At 41.3% G+C, this 12,753-nt stretch overlaps 1 protein-coding gene across 1 annotated transcript; it reads right to left on the bottom strand.

Moving 5' to 3' along the window:
- Positions 1-3,434: 3,434 nt before the first annotated feature.
- Positions 3,435-11,002, bottom strand: LOC110522727 (tripartite motif-containing protein 16). The gene is made up of 6 exons (XM_036969440.1): positions 10,347-11,002; positions 8,914-9,009; positions 4,813-5,046; positions 4,468-4,627; positions 4,283-4,342; positions 3,435-4,047 (listed from the first exon to the last, which is right to left on the bottom strand). The coding sequence occupies exons 1-6, from the start codon at positions 10,926-10,928 to the stop codon at positions 3,539-3,541; spliced, it is 1,641 nt and encodes a 546-aa protein (XP_036825335.1). The 5' UTR covers positions 10,929-11,002; the 3' UTR covers positions 3,435-3,538.
- Positions 11,003-12,753: the final 1,751 nt, after the last annotated feature.

The following is a 12,753-nucleotide window of genomic DNA, read 5'->3' as shown; positions in this document are numbered from 1 at the left end:
CGCAGGTGAAGAAGCCGGAAGTGGAGGTCCTGGGTTGCTGTGGTTACACACGGTCTGCGGATGTGAGGCCGGTTGGACGTACTGCCAAATTCTCTAAAACAACGTTGAAGGTGGCTTATGGTAGAGAAATTACCTTAAATTCTCTGGCAACAGCTCTGATGGACATTCCTGAAGTCAGCATGCCCCCTTAAAACTTAAGACATCTGTGGCATTGCGTTGTGACAAAACTTTGCAATTTAGTGTGGCCTTCTATCATCCCCTGCACCTGTTTAGTGATCAGTCTGTTTAAATAAGCTTCTTGATTTGCCACACCTATCAGGTGCCTGGATTATTTTAGCAAGGGAGAAATGTTCCGTAAGAGGGATGTAAACAAATTTGATCACACAATGAGAGAGGAAAAGTTTTTGTGTGTATGCAAACATTTTGGGATCTTTTATTTCAGCTCATGAAACATGGGACCAACAGTTTACATGTTGCATTTATATTTTTGTTCAATGTAGTATATGAATCCAGAGTTGAATTTGTTAGGGCACACTGTATCAACAGATTTTGCTACAGAAACAAACTTGTATTTTAAGTTCAGTTAGTCCCTCCCTGTTTCAGTTCATTTTCTTCAGTCTGGTGCCTAGTGAATATGACTCAGGTCTCTGTGGAAACATCAACTTAAATTCACCTTTGATTTTTGCTCCTCACTTTCCCTTTCAGGTCCATAGTGTTTTACTGCCCCCTGCTGGAGACTGGAGCACACTGCGGTCCCTTTCAGGTCCGTAGTGTTTTACTGCCCCCTGCTGGAGACTGGAGCACACTGCGGTCCCTTTCAGGTCTGTAGTGTTTTACTGCCCCCTGCTGGAGACTGGAGCACACTGCGGTCCCTGGCTTTCGTTGTGCAGCCGGATGATGAGATCCTCATCACCTGTTGTGACGGGTCCAACAAATATCCCCCGGTGAAGTCAGGGTCCTGTCTCATCCAACACTTCAATGACTCTTATAGGAGAGAGGAAGAATTTCCCACGATAAACTATGGAACTGTACATTTCATGGTGACTTTTAATACAGGTTTACTTTGTTACCAGAACAATTCCTTGACTGTAAATTTAAATTTTTTGTGTAATTATTATTTTTTACCTTTTTTTTTTTTACCTCTCCTTTCACATCGATCTATCATCACTCCATGGGGACGTACCAATAATTTATCCTTCTTCCTGAAGTGTAGCATTCCTTCACTACTACTCACAAATGTAAAAGCATTGGATTGGTGTTGGCATGGGGTAGAGGGAGTTTACCAGTCATTTACTTTAAAATCCATGAAGGGAAGTGGACCAGTTCACACTTAAACAGAAAGGAAAAATCATTGGGACACACCCCATGTGTACTGATAACTACTAGTAAGCCCAGTATGGACTATCAATACAGGTACTGTATGTATAATCATAGAAAAGCCCAGTATGGACTATCAATACAGATACTGCATGTAGAACCAGTATGGACTATCAATACAGATACTGTATGTAGAACCATAGTAAAGACCAGTATGGAATATCAATACAGATACTGTATGTAGAACCATAGTAAAGCCCCGTATGGACTATCAATACAGATACTGTATGTAGAACCATAGTAAAGACCAGTATGGACTATCAATACAGATACTGTATGTAGAACCATAGTAAAGCCCCGTATGGCCTATCAATACAGGTACTGTATTTAGAACCAGAGTAAAGCCCAGTATGGACTATCAATACAAAGTGACCCAGGCCCAGTTCAATGAGAGGATGTCTTAACAGAACTGGGGGATGACAGCAATGAAATGGGTGGGTGGAGATCTAATATTTTTTTTGAGCCAAACACTAAAGCATGATATTGTAATACACACTATTCCCTATGTAGAAGACTACTTTATACCTGGTCAGAAGCATCGTAGTGCACTACGTAGGAACCGTTTGGAACAGAGGCAGTATTTCCCCTGAACATCTTTCTCTTCCTCATCTGGTTTCTTTAACATCCCTTCACTCCTCCCCTCTTCCTCCCCTCTTCCCTTTTCATTCTATTCTATCAACCACACAACTAGCTCACCTCCACACAATCAATTTACAAGTTAAAGACACACCTTGGAATAAATAACAGAAGAAAACTATTACTAGATGAAATTGAGTTTTTTTATTATTTCCCATCACCATAAGTCATATTTAATCACTGAACAGTAGCAGACCCAACTTCATCTGTTCCTGACTCTGGATAGTGGATTAAAAAGACCATCAATCTCCAATGATATTAAAGTACTATTCTGAACATTACTGATATACTGAGTGGCAAATCAAGATATCTGCTGGTTATATTGTTTGGTCAATACCACCACCTGCTGGACAGGTTTAATGTTGCTTCATTGAGCAGAATCGGAGGATGACAGATGCCAAATTTAGAGTCAGTTTCCTGGACATCAACATTGAACATTCTTTTTACTCTTAATCTGTGTCTGGGAAACTAGTCCATATAGTTTAGTTACTATCTGTTCCACTGAGGAAAAATACATAGAGACAAAGAACCAAATGAGAAAACATATCAATGGTTCTGAATGACAACCAATATACATCAACACCATACATCATGATTCATGGAAATGTACAAGATTAAAACATAGCATTTCATTAAATATTAATACAAAGCATTTTAAATGGAGGAAAAGATAAAGATAAATTCAGTCAGAAAAAAATGAATTGGAAAGAAAAACATCAGAATGAATCATCACATCTGATGATGTTCACCACCAGCATGACTAGTATCTATGTGGACCCTACTACAGTTTAACCAGCTCAGCTATAGACTATACCAGCATGACTAGTATCTATGTGGACACTACTACAGTTTAACCAGCTCAGCTATAGACTACACCAGCATGACTAGTATCTATGTGGACCCTACTACAGTTTAACCAGCTCAACTATAGACTACACCAGCATGACTAGTATCTATATGGACCCTACTACAGTTTAACCAGCTCAGCTATAGACTACACCAGCATGACTAGTATCTATGTGGACCCTACTACAGTTTAACCAGCTCAGCTATAGACTACACCAGCATGACTAGTATCTATGTGGACCCTACTACAGTTTAACCAGCTCAGCTATAGACTACACCAGCATGACTACTATCTATGTGGACCCTACTACAGTTTAACCAGCTCAACTATAGACTACACCAGCATGACTAGTATCTATATGGACCCTACTACAGTTTAACCAGCTCAGCTATAGACTACACCAGCATGACTAGTATCTATGTGGACCCTACTACAGTTTAACCAGCTCAGCTATAGACTACACCAGCATGACTAGTATCTATGTGGACCCTACTACAGTTCAACCAGCTCAGCTATAGATTACACCAGCATGACTACTATCTATGTGGACCCTACTACAGTTCAACCAGCTCAGCAATAGACTACACCAGCATGACTAGTATCTATGTGGACCCTACTACAGTTCAACCAGCTCAGCTATAGACTACACCAGCATGACTAGTATCTATGTGGACCCTACTACAGTTTAACCAGCTCAGCAGTACCACAGAGATGAAACCCAGGATAGAGGGGCTGAGTGAATGTGGTTTGGACTCTGTGGAGGAGGGTCATTGTGTTAGAGACACTGTAGAAGGACAGAGTACCTGCCTTGTGATCCAGGTACACTCCTACTCTGGAGGACTGAGGGCCTGATACTTTAGTCTCAACATTATTGTGTCTGAACCAATAACCACCTCTATAGTATTGTAAACTCCAGGACTTGTCATTGTATCCAAATATATTATCTGTCTCTGTTCTGCTGATGTCTTTATAGGAGACTGCTGTAATAACATAACTACTCCACTTCATCTCCCAGTAACAGCGTCCAGACAGACCTTCTCTACACAGAACCTGGTACTGGTTGGTGAATCTGTCTGGATGGTCAGGATATGGATGGACTTGGCCTGTATAGGTCACTTTTCTTTTCCCTTCAGACAGAGAGAGGTGTGTGTGTGCTGTGTTTGGGTCCAGTGTGAGCTGACAGGAATCTGGGAGAAGAGCAGAGCAGAGACCAATGAGGGGAGTTAAAACAATAAGTTAAGTCAGATACTGTTTCTACCCTGTCTTTGATTAGAACACAGCAGCGATCAAATCAGAGAAATATGAGGAGTCAGTTAGATACCCAGTCTTTGATTAGATCTACTATTGCTATATATTATGAGAGGGATTGTTAGGAGTGCCAGTAAAAAGAGACTGTTAGTTACTTTACAAAAAGAGACTCACATTGTAACAACTGTTCTCTGGTCTTGGGCTCTGGAGGCAGTACAACATCCACTATATTCACTACAGACACACAAACACATTGACAGAGAGAGGGAATGTTATCATCATACCATATTCCACATGTATATGACTAGAAGGGAACTTTCAATGGTCTAAAGTTTATGTTCTTATTATTTTCAACACACCAGTAGTGGAGATCTTGGTCCATTCTCCTTTAAGGAAGTCTTCTAGTTTCTCTCTCAGTTCAGACACAGTCTTACTCACATCTCTAAAGTACTGAAGAGGACGGACAACGATGCTGGGTAAGTCTGACGATACACTGATACTGGAGACAGACTGATAACTCTGGAGACAGAGAGAGAGAGAGAGAGAGAGAGAGGGACAGAGAGCGAGAGGAACAGAGAGAGGGACGGATAGAGAGAGGGACGGACAGAGAGGGGGATGGGGGAGGGGGGACAACATACTGATTGAGATGAATAGTTTCACATTAAGTTAATTTCATATCACATGTAACAAGGCAGTTTAGTTACCTGGAGGAAATGGATGTGATCCTCTGTGTGTGAGAGCTGCTCCAGCTCAGTGCTTCTCTTCCTCAGCTCAGCTATCTCCTGCTTCAGTTGCTCCAGGAGTCCTTCAGCTTGACTCACTTGAGCCTTCTCTTGGGCTCTGATCAGCTCCTTCACCTCATAGCTCCTTTTCTCAATGTATTGGATCAGCTCAGTAAAGACCTGATCACTGTCCTCCACTGCTGACTGTGCAGAGTGCTGTTGAGAGAGAGAGAGGTACAGTAGCCTCAGAACCACTTTGATTCAGAACACTGCCACCCTGCTCTCCAGGTCCTGTCCCCATTCTGGACAGGCAGGTACAGAACACCGCCGCCCTCAGCCAGTTATTCCGCGATCAGAAAATAATTACTAAATTGCTCTTCAGGTCAACAAGCAGACCACCGGGCGGGTTGAGAATGGACAGTTTCTGGCAAAGGGAGGATGCTGCCAAGTTGTTGATGATCAGCACCCTCCCTCTGTATGACACTTAAGAGAGGAGCCACCTCCACTTCGTCAGCCTCGACACCACCAGTGACACTCCTTCCCAGTACCTCCTAACCCGCCCCTCAGAGCCCAGAAATATACTGTGCCCTCTGCCTGACTGGCTGTCAGCTCTGGATACAATGAGCCATCTGAAAACAAGGCATCTTCCGCAGACTCACCCCCCTTCCTCCTCCGTTGGCACCGTAACATCCTCCTCCTCCCCAGTCTGCCCCCCTGAACTTCCTGCCTGATCAGTGCACCCTCCCCAGTAACAGGCAATATTTCCTGGGATGAGCCAACCAAGTCTTTTCCCACTGGAGTATCCGTTACTACGGCAACATGCCTCTGCTAAATGACTCACATGTAAACGTAAACTTGGCATCTGTGAAAGGGCGGCAGGTAGACTAGTGGTTAGAGCATTGGGATTGTAACCGAAAGGTTACTGGATTGAATCCCCGAGCTGACAAGGTAAACATATGTTGTTCTTCCCCTGAACAAGGCAGTTGACCCACTGCTCCCTGGTAGGCTGTCATTGTAAATAAGAATTTGTTCTTAACTGACTTTCCTAGTTAAATAAAGGTTAATAATAAAAAGTGTGGCATTAACTTTTCAGTTAACCACTAGGCTACTCCTCTGAAGGCAGAATGACAGCACACTCCTGAAAACTAACTGCTCAGCAAAGCAAAGGATCCTTTGAGAGCTACCAGATTTATGTTAAAAAGCTTGTTTTCAGTGTCTGTGTTTATATTTTAAGGAGGTGTTACTTTGGAAGACAATGCCACGCATCTAAATATATATATTTATAAATATAATTAACTAAACGTATTTGTATGTATGTACATGTATATATACTCTACCATTCAAAAGTTTGGGGTCACGTAGAAATATCCTTGTTTTTTAAATAAAATAAAGAATTGTGTCCATTATAAAATTGATCATGTTGTAAATTACTATTGTAGCTAGAAACGTCAGTTTTGTAGTGCAATATCTACAGTTGAAGTCGGAAGTTTACATACACTTAGGTTGGAGTCATTAAAACTCGCTTTAAACCACTCCACAAATTTCTTGTTAACAAACTATAGTTTTGGCATGTCGGTTAGAACATCTACTTTGTGCATGACACAAGTCGTTTCTCCAACAATTGTTTACAGACAGATTATTTCACTGTATTACAATTCCAGTGGGTCAGAAGTTTACATACACTAAGTTGACTGTGTCTTAAACAGCTTGGAAAATTCCAGAAAATGATGTCATGGCTTTAGAAGCGTCTGATAGGCTAATTGACATAATTTGAGTCAATTGGGGGTGTAACTCTGGATCTATTTCAAGACCTACCTTCAAACTCACTGCCTCTTTGCTTGACATCATGGGAAAATCAAAAGAAATCAGCCAAGACCTCAGAAAACAAATTGTAGACCTCCACAAGTCTGATTTATCCTTGGGAGCCATTTCCAAACGCCTGAAGGTACCACGTTCATCTGAACAAACAAAAGTACGCAAGTATAAACACCATGGGACCACGCAGCCGTCATACCGATCAGAAAGGAGACATGTATTGTCTCCTAGAGATGAATGTACTTTGGTGCGAAAAGTGCAAATCAATCCCAGAACGAGCAAGGAGGCATACAAACCTGACTCAGTTTCACCAGGTCTGTCAGAAAGAATGGGACAAAATTCACCCAACTTATTGTGGGAAGTTTGTGGAAGGCTACCCCAAACGTTTGACCTAATTAAAGAATTATAAAGGCAATGCTACCAAATACTAATTGAGGTTAACTTATGATCAACTGGGAATGTGATGAAATAAATAAAATATGAAATTAATAATTCTCTCTACAATTATTCTGACATTAAACATTCTTAAAATAAAGTAGTAATCCTAACTGACCTAAGACAGGACATTTTTACAAGGATTCAATGTCAGGAATTGTGTAAAACTGAGTTTAAATTAATTTGGCTAAGGTGTATGTAAACTTCCGACTTCAACTGTACATAGGCCCATTATCAGCAACCATCACTCCTGTGTTCCAATGGCACGGTGTGTTAGCTAATCCAAGGTTATCATTTTAAAAAGGCTAATTGATCATTAGAAAACCCTTTTGCAATTATGTTAGCACAGCTGAAAACCGTTGTGCTGATTAAAGCAGCAATAAAACTGTCCTTCTCTAGACTCGTTGAGTATCTGGAGCATCAGCATTTGTGGATTCGATTACTGTCTCAAAATGGCTAGAAACAAAGAACTTTCATCTGAAACTCATCAGTCTATTCTTGTTCAGAGAAATGAAGGCTATTCCATGTGAGAAATTGCCAAGAAACTGAAGCTCTCGTACAAGAGCTTTATCCACCAAAAGTACACAATTCTCTATCCCATGACCTCCTGCACACTTCCCCCATCTTGGAATCTCCCTCCTACAAACTGCTGCAACATGACCATAAACGCTGCACCTGAAACAGCTCAGTGGATTCAACACAAAGACTCTAACAGGATAACTGATATACCCTAACATGACTTTGTCGGGTAAAGACTCAAAAGGACTGACAGTGACTCCTCTGTTTCACCACGCTCACCACCGGGTCTGCGTCGTACCAAACGGTGGTCATCACAAACACCAGGAGTCTTCAACTTCAATTGCTCCACCTCCACACTTAACACTATCCCAGAAAACACTCCTTTCAATGGTGTCCTGTTCCCAAGACCAAAGCAAGAAACAGATCTTGACCCAAGTTGCGTGACACAGAGCGCCCACTCCCTCTGGTCAGAAGAAACACAAACAAATATGACAAGTCCACTACAGGTTACCTTCACTGATTCAACTGCACCCAACTCCTTTACCACCCACCCTGAAACCACACATGGATCTGCCAAAAGGTATGGATCCACTTTCTCCAACAATGTAACTCCTACTGCACCAGATTCTTCTTTATCACTAAGAATTTGTTCTTAACTGACTTGCCTGGTTAAATAAAGGTAAAATAAATAAAATAAATAAAAATCATGTCCATTGATGTCAGGCTCTGGTTCTGAGCTCTTCACCACACCTTCTAACTCACTTAACTCTCCCTCATTCATTTCGATTTCACCTCCAGAACTCAGTCTGGCACACGGCTCACTCTGTTTGCACTTGAATTATAACATTTGAAATGTCTCTATTCCTTTGAAACTTCTGTGAGTGTAATGTTTACTGTTCATTTCTAATAGTTTATTTCACTTTTGTTTATGGTCTTTCACTTGCTTAGGCAATGTAAACATATGTTTCCCATGCCAATATAACCCATTTGACAGAGAGAGAGAGAGAGAGCTCCATGTTAATGTATAGGGAACATGAGTAGTCATGGTTACTCAAGGTTATGTGATGAGGTCGCCACGCCTGCCACATCAAATTCAGCAATAGGGAATGTGCTTTTGGTGTAACGGTCAAGATGTTGGTTTCTCCTGCAGTAGACCTGGGTTCATATCCCGTTGGTTCACACCCCTCTGAAAGGGGTCCAGACAGCCTGTTCCCAACAGTGGGGTCAGTGGGATTGGAAAGGAGCCCCTCTCCTCTCTCTCTGACTGGAGGAGAGAAGTGAAATGGTGTCTCCCCTCTGGTCAACAATACTCACCTTGAAAGACTCCACAGCCTGTTGGAGCTCCTTCAGCTCCTTCTCTCTCTCCTGGAATCTCTGCTGGACCTTCTGCTGACTCATCCTCAGCTGCCTCTGTGGAGAATCACTCTTCAATGAGCTATCAAGCTTTATTTGTCCAGTAGATCAATAGTATAGTCATGTGACTGACTATACATAGGGCCCGTAGAAGATATGTATTAAAATTTAGAGGATTTACTGTGTGAAATTATATTATAATGTTATGTGATTCTACTAGATTTTAGTCAACGCCACTCCGACGTTGCTCAATCTAAAATGTAAATATTTCTTAAATGCATTCTTTTACTTTAGATTTGTGTTTATTGCTGTGAATTGTTAGATATTACTGCACTGTTGGAGCTAGGAACACAAGCATTTCACTACACCACCAATAACATCTGTTAAATATGTGTGTGACCAATAACATCTGCTAAATATGTGTGTGACCAATAACATCTGCTAAATATGTGTGTGACCAATAACATCTGCTAAATATGTGTGTGACCAATAACATCTGCTAAATATGTGTGTGACCAATAACATCTGCTAAATATGTGTGTGACCAATAACATCTGCTAAATATGTGTGTGACCAATAACATCTGTTAAATATGTGTGTGACCAATAACATCTGCTAAATATGTGTGTGACCAATAACATCTGCTAAATATGTGTGTGACCAATAACATGACATTTGATTTGATTTGAATTATTATAGTTTTAACAATACACAAATCAGGGGAGCTGATTGGGTGTTTGATAACAAATGATAATGGTGTTGGACTTTAGAAAATGGTGATACATTTGGAGAATCTGGGTTATCATATCTCCCTACTGGCGCAGTGGTCTATGGCACTGTATCTCAGTGCTAGAAGCATCACTTCAGACCCTGGTTTGATTCCAGGCTGTATCACAACCGGCCGTGATTGGGCGTTCCCCAGGGTGGCGCACAATTGGCCCAGCGTTGTCCGAGTTAGGGTTTGGCCAATAGTAGGTCTTCATCGGGGTAGCAGGTAGCCTAGTGGTTAGAGCGTTGGGACAGTAACCAAAAGGTTGCTGGATTGAATCCCCAAGCTGACAAGGTATAAATCTGTTGTTCTTCCCCTGAACAAGGTAGTTAACCAACTGTTGTTCATTGCAGGCCGTCATTGTAAATAAGAATGTGTTTTTAACCAACTTGCTTAGTTATTGAAAGGTAAAACATTTAATTGTATGAAATAATTTGTTTTTAACTGAATTGCCTAGTTAAATAAAGGATAAATAAAAAAATATATATTCAAGGTTTGTGTTCATATTTGTGCTGCTGTGGATCGATTTAATTTGAATGATCTCATATTCAAACAGTCTTAGTTTATACTGTATCTTTAATTCTTTGTTTATCAGACAGTCACCAACAAGTTGTTCTGGTCTTACCTGTTTCTCAGTCCTCTCTGCTGCAGCTGACACTGTATCATGGCCTTTATGTTCATCCATTGTACACAGATAACAGATACACTGCTCATCGGTACGACAGTAAACCTCCAGCAGTTTGTCATGATGAGAGCAGATCTTCTCCTGTAGTTGTGCGGTGGCTTTGACCAGCTTGTGCTTCTTGAAAGCAGGAGATTCATAGTGAGGTTGGAGGTGAGTCTCACAGTAAGAGGCCAGACATGCCAGACAGGACATGAGGGCTTTCTGCTTTCTGGTCCCAGTGCAGAAATCACACGCCACATCTACAGGTACAGCATAGCACAGAGCAGGAGGGGGAGCAGCCTGGAGTCCTGTCTTCTTCAGATTCTCCACCACTTCAGCCAGCACAGTGCTCCTGTTCAGAACAGGTCGTGGGATAAAGGTCTGTCTGCACTGTGGACAGCTGTAGAAACCTTTCAGATCATCCTGATCCCAGTGTTCTATAATACAGCCCATACAGTAACTGTGTCCACAGGCAGTAGTCACCGGATCCTTCAGTAGATCCAGACAGATGGAGCAACAGAACAGTTCCTGATTGTCAGCCATTTTAGTGCTCTCTCCCGTAGGTTAAGCAATGGCAGTGTCGAAGATGACTTTCTGTTCAGTGTCAAAGATTACTTTCTGTTTCATGGAACTCTACACCAGAGGACAGGGAGTGGCTTCCTACTTGACTGTGTTCTCAGTATGTAGAGGGGGTGTAATTTATTTGATAAGGAAGTATGACAGAGTGTTGGGTAGTAGGCAGAGATGGTTATTATTTCTGTTACACGTATTTGAAATATGTATTTTAATTACTTCTGAGTATTTTGTCATTTGAATTACACTGGGCAGAACTACACTCCATTGCATTTTTTATTTTTAAAATACTAAATAGTTTTCTATTCCATTTTTTATAGTGTTCACATGTTGTGGCCACCTTTCACCCTGCAATGATATCAGCAGTCTGATAGTACTATGGTGTGATAAGACTGTCTGCTAAATGACAACATTGGTATCAACAGTCTGATAGTACTATAGTGTGTCTGCTAAATGACAACATTGGTATCAACAGTATGATAGCACTATAGTATGTCTGCTAAATGACCACATTGGTATCAGCAGTATGATAGTACTATGGTTTGATAAGAGTGTCTGGTAAATGACAACATTGGTATCAGCAGTCTGATAGTACTATGGTGTGATAAGACTGTCTGCTAAATGACCACATTGGTATCAACAGTCTGATAGTACTATGGTGTGATAAGACTGTCTGCTAAATGAATTAAATATAAATGTACATGTAAAAATGTTGATAAATACTTTGAGGTAAAATGTACTTGATACGACTGTAATATATTGTTGTCTCACCTAGCTGTCTTAAGATATACTAATGCACTAATTGAAAGTCGCTCTGGATAAGAGTGTCTGCTAAATTACTAAAATGTAAATGTAAAATGAATAAATGCAATCATTTCTGCCCATCCTCTGTCTGTTGGGTGTTTTCAGGGCCTGACCAGGACACTGGAGGCAAAGGACTGGTTGAAATAGGAAAATATCCTGGAGTTTTACTAAAAATAAATGTTTCACAAAACACTTTCAAAAGGCATAATAAAATACATATCTCTCCTCAGAGCTTAATCACTTAACTCAGGTTAAAGGGATACTTAGGATTTAGGCAATGAAGCTCTTAAACTACTGACCCAGAGTCAGATGAAGCCCTTAAACTACTGACCCAGAGTCAGATGAAGCCCTTAAACTACTGACCCAGAGTCAGATGAAGCCCTTAAACTACTGACCCAGAGTCAGATGAAGCTCTTAAACTACTGACCCAGAGTCAGATGAAGCTCTTAAACTACTGACCCAGAGTCAGATGAAGCTCTTTATCTACCGACCCAGAGCTAGAAAAACTGATGGATACCCTTTTTGTGTCTCTGCATCCAGTATGAAGGAAGTTAGAGGTCATTTTGGGAGACAGTGCCAACTAGCGTTAGAGCATACTACCATATGTAGTTAGAATGTCAATGGACACCCCATGTAGCTAGAATGTCAATGGACACCCCATGTAGCTAGAATGTCAATGGACACCATATGTAGTTAGAATGTGGAATGTTGGAACCAACTGCCATCATAGTGGATAGTATTCTGAACTCTGGAAGCTAGGGTTAGGATGACCCCTACTGGTGTATTAGAGACAGACAAGGGACGTTTGAACCAAATTAATGCTTCTTTGTCTTCCCAGCCTTGCTCTCTTCTCTGTTCCAGGCTCTGTGATCTCCTTCCACCTGACACCTAGTCATATCAGAAGCATCTCCCTGCACTTCCTCACCCTGTCCTACGGAGGGGGCTGTTTCCTGGGAGCCCTCATCATCCAGCTGGTCTACCTACTCTCTGG

Source organism: Oncorhynchus mykiss, chromosome 30 (genome assembly GCF_013265735.2).
Source record: "Oncorhynchus mykiss isolate Arlee chromosome 30, USDA_OmykA_1.1, whole genome shotgun sequence".
In the NCBI taxonomy this organism is placed as follows: Eukaryota; Metazoa; Chordata; class Actinopteri; order Salmoniformes; family Salmonidae; genus Oncorhynchus; species Oncorhynchus mykiss.
Note: the sequence above shows the minus strand (reverse complement) of the source record. Positions and strands in the feature narration are given on the sequence as shown.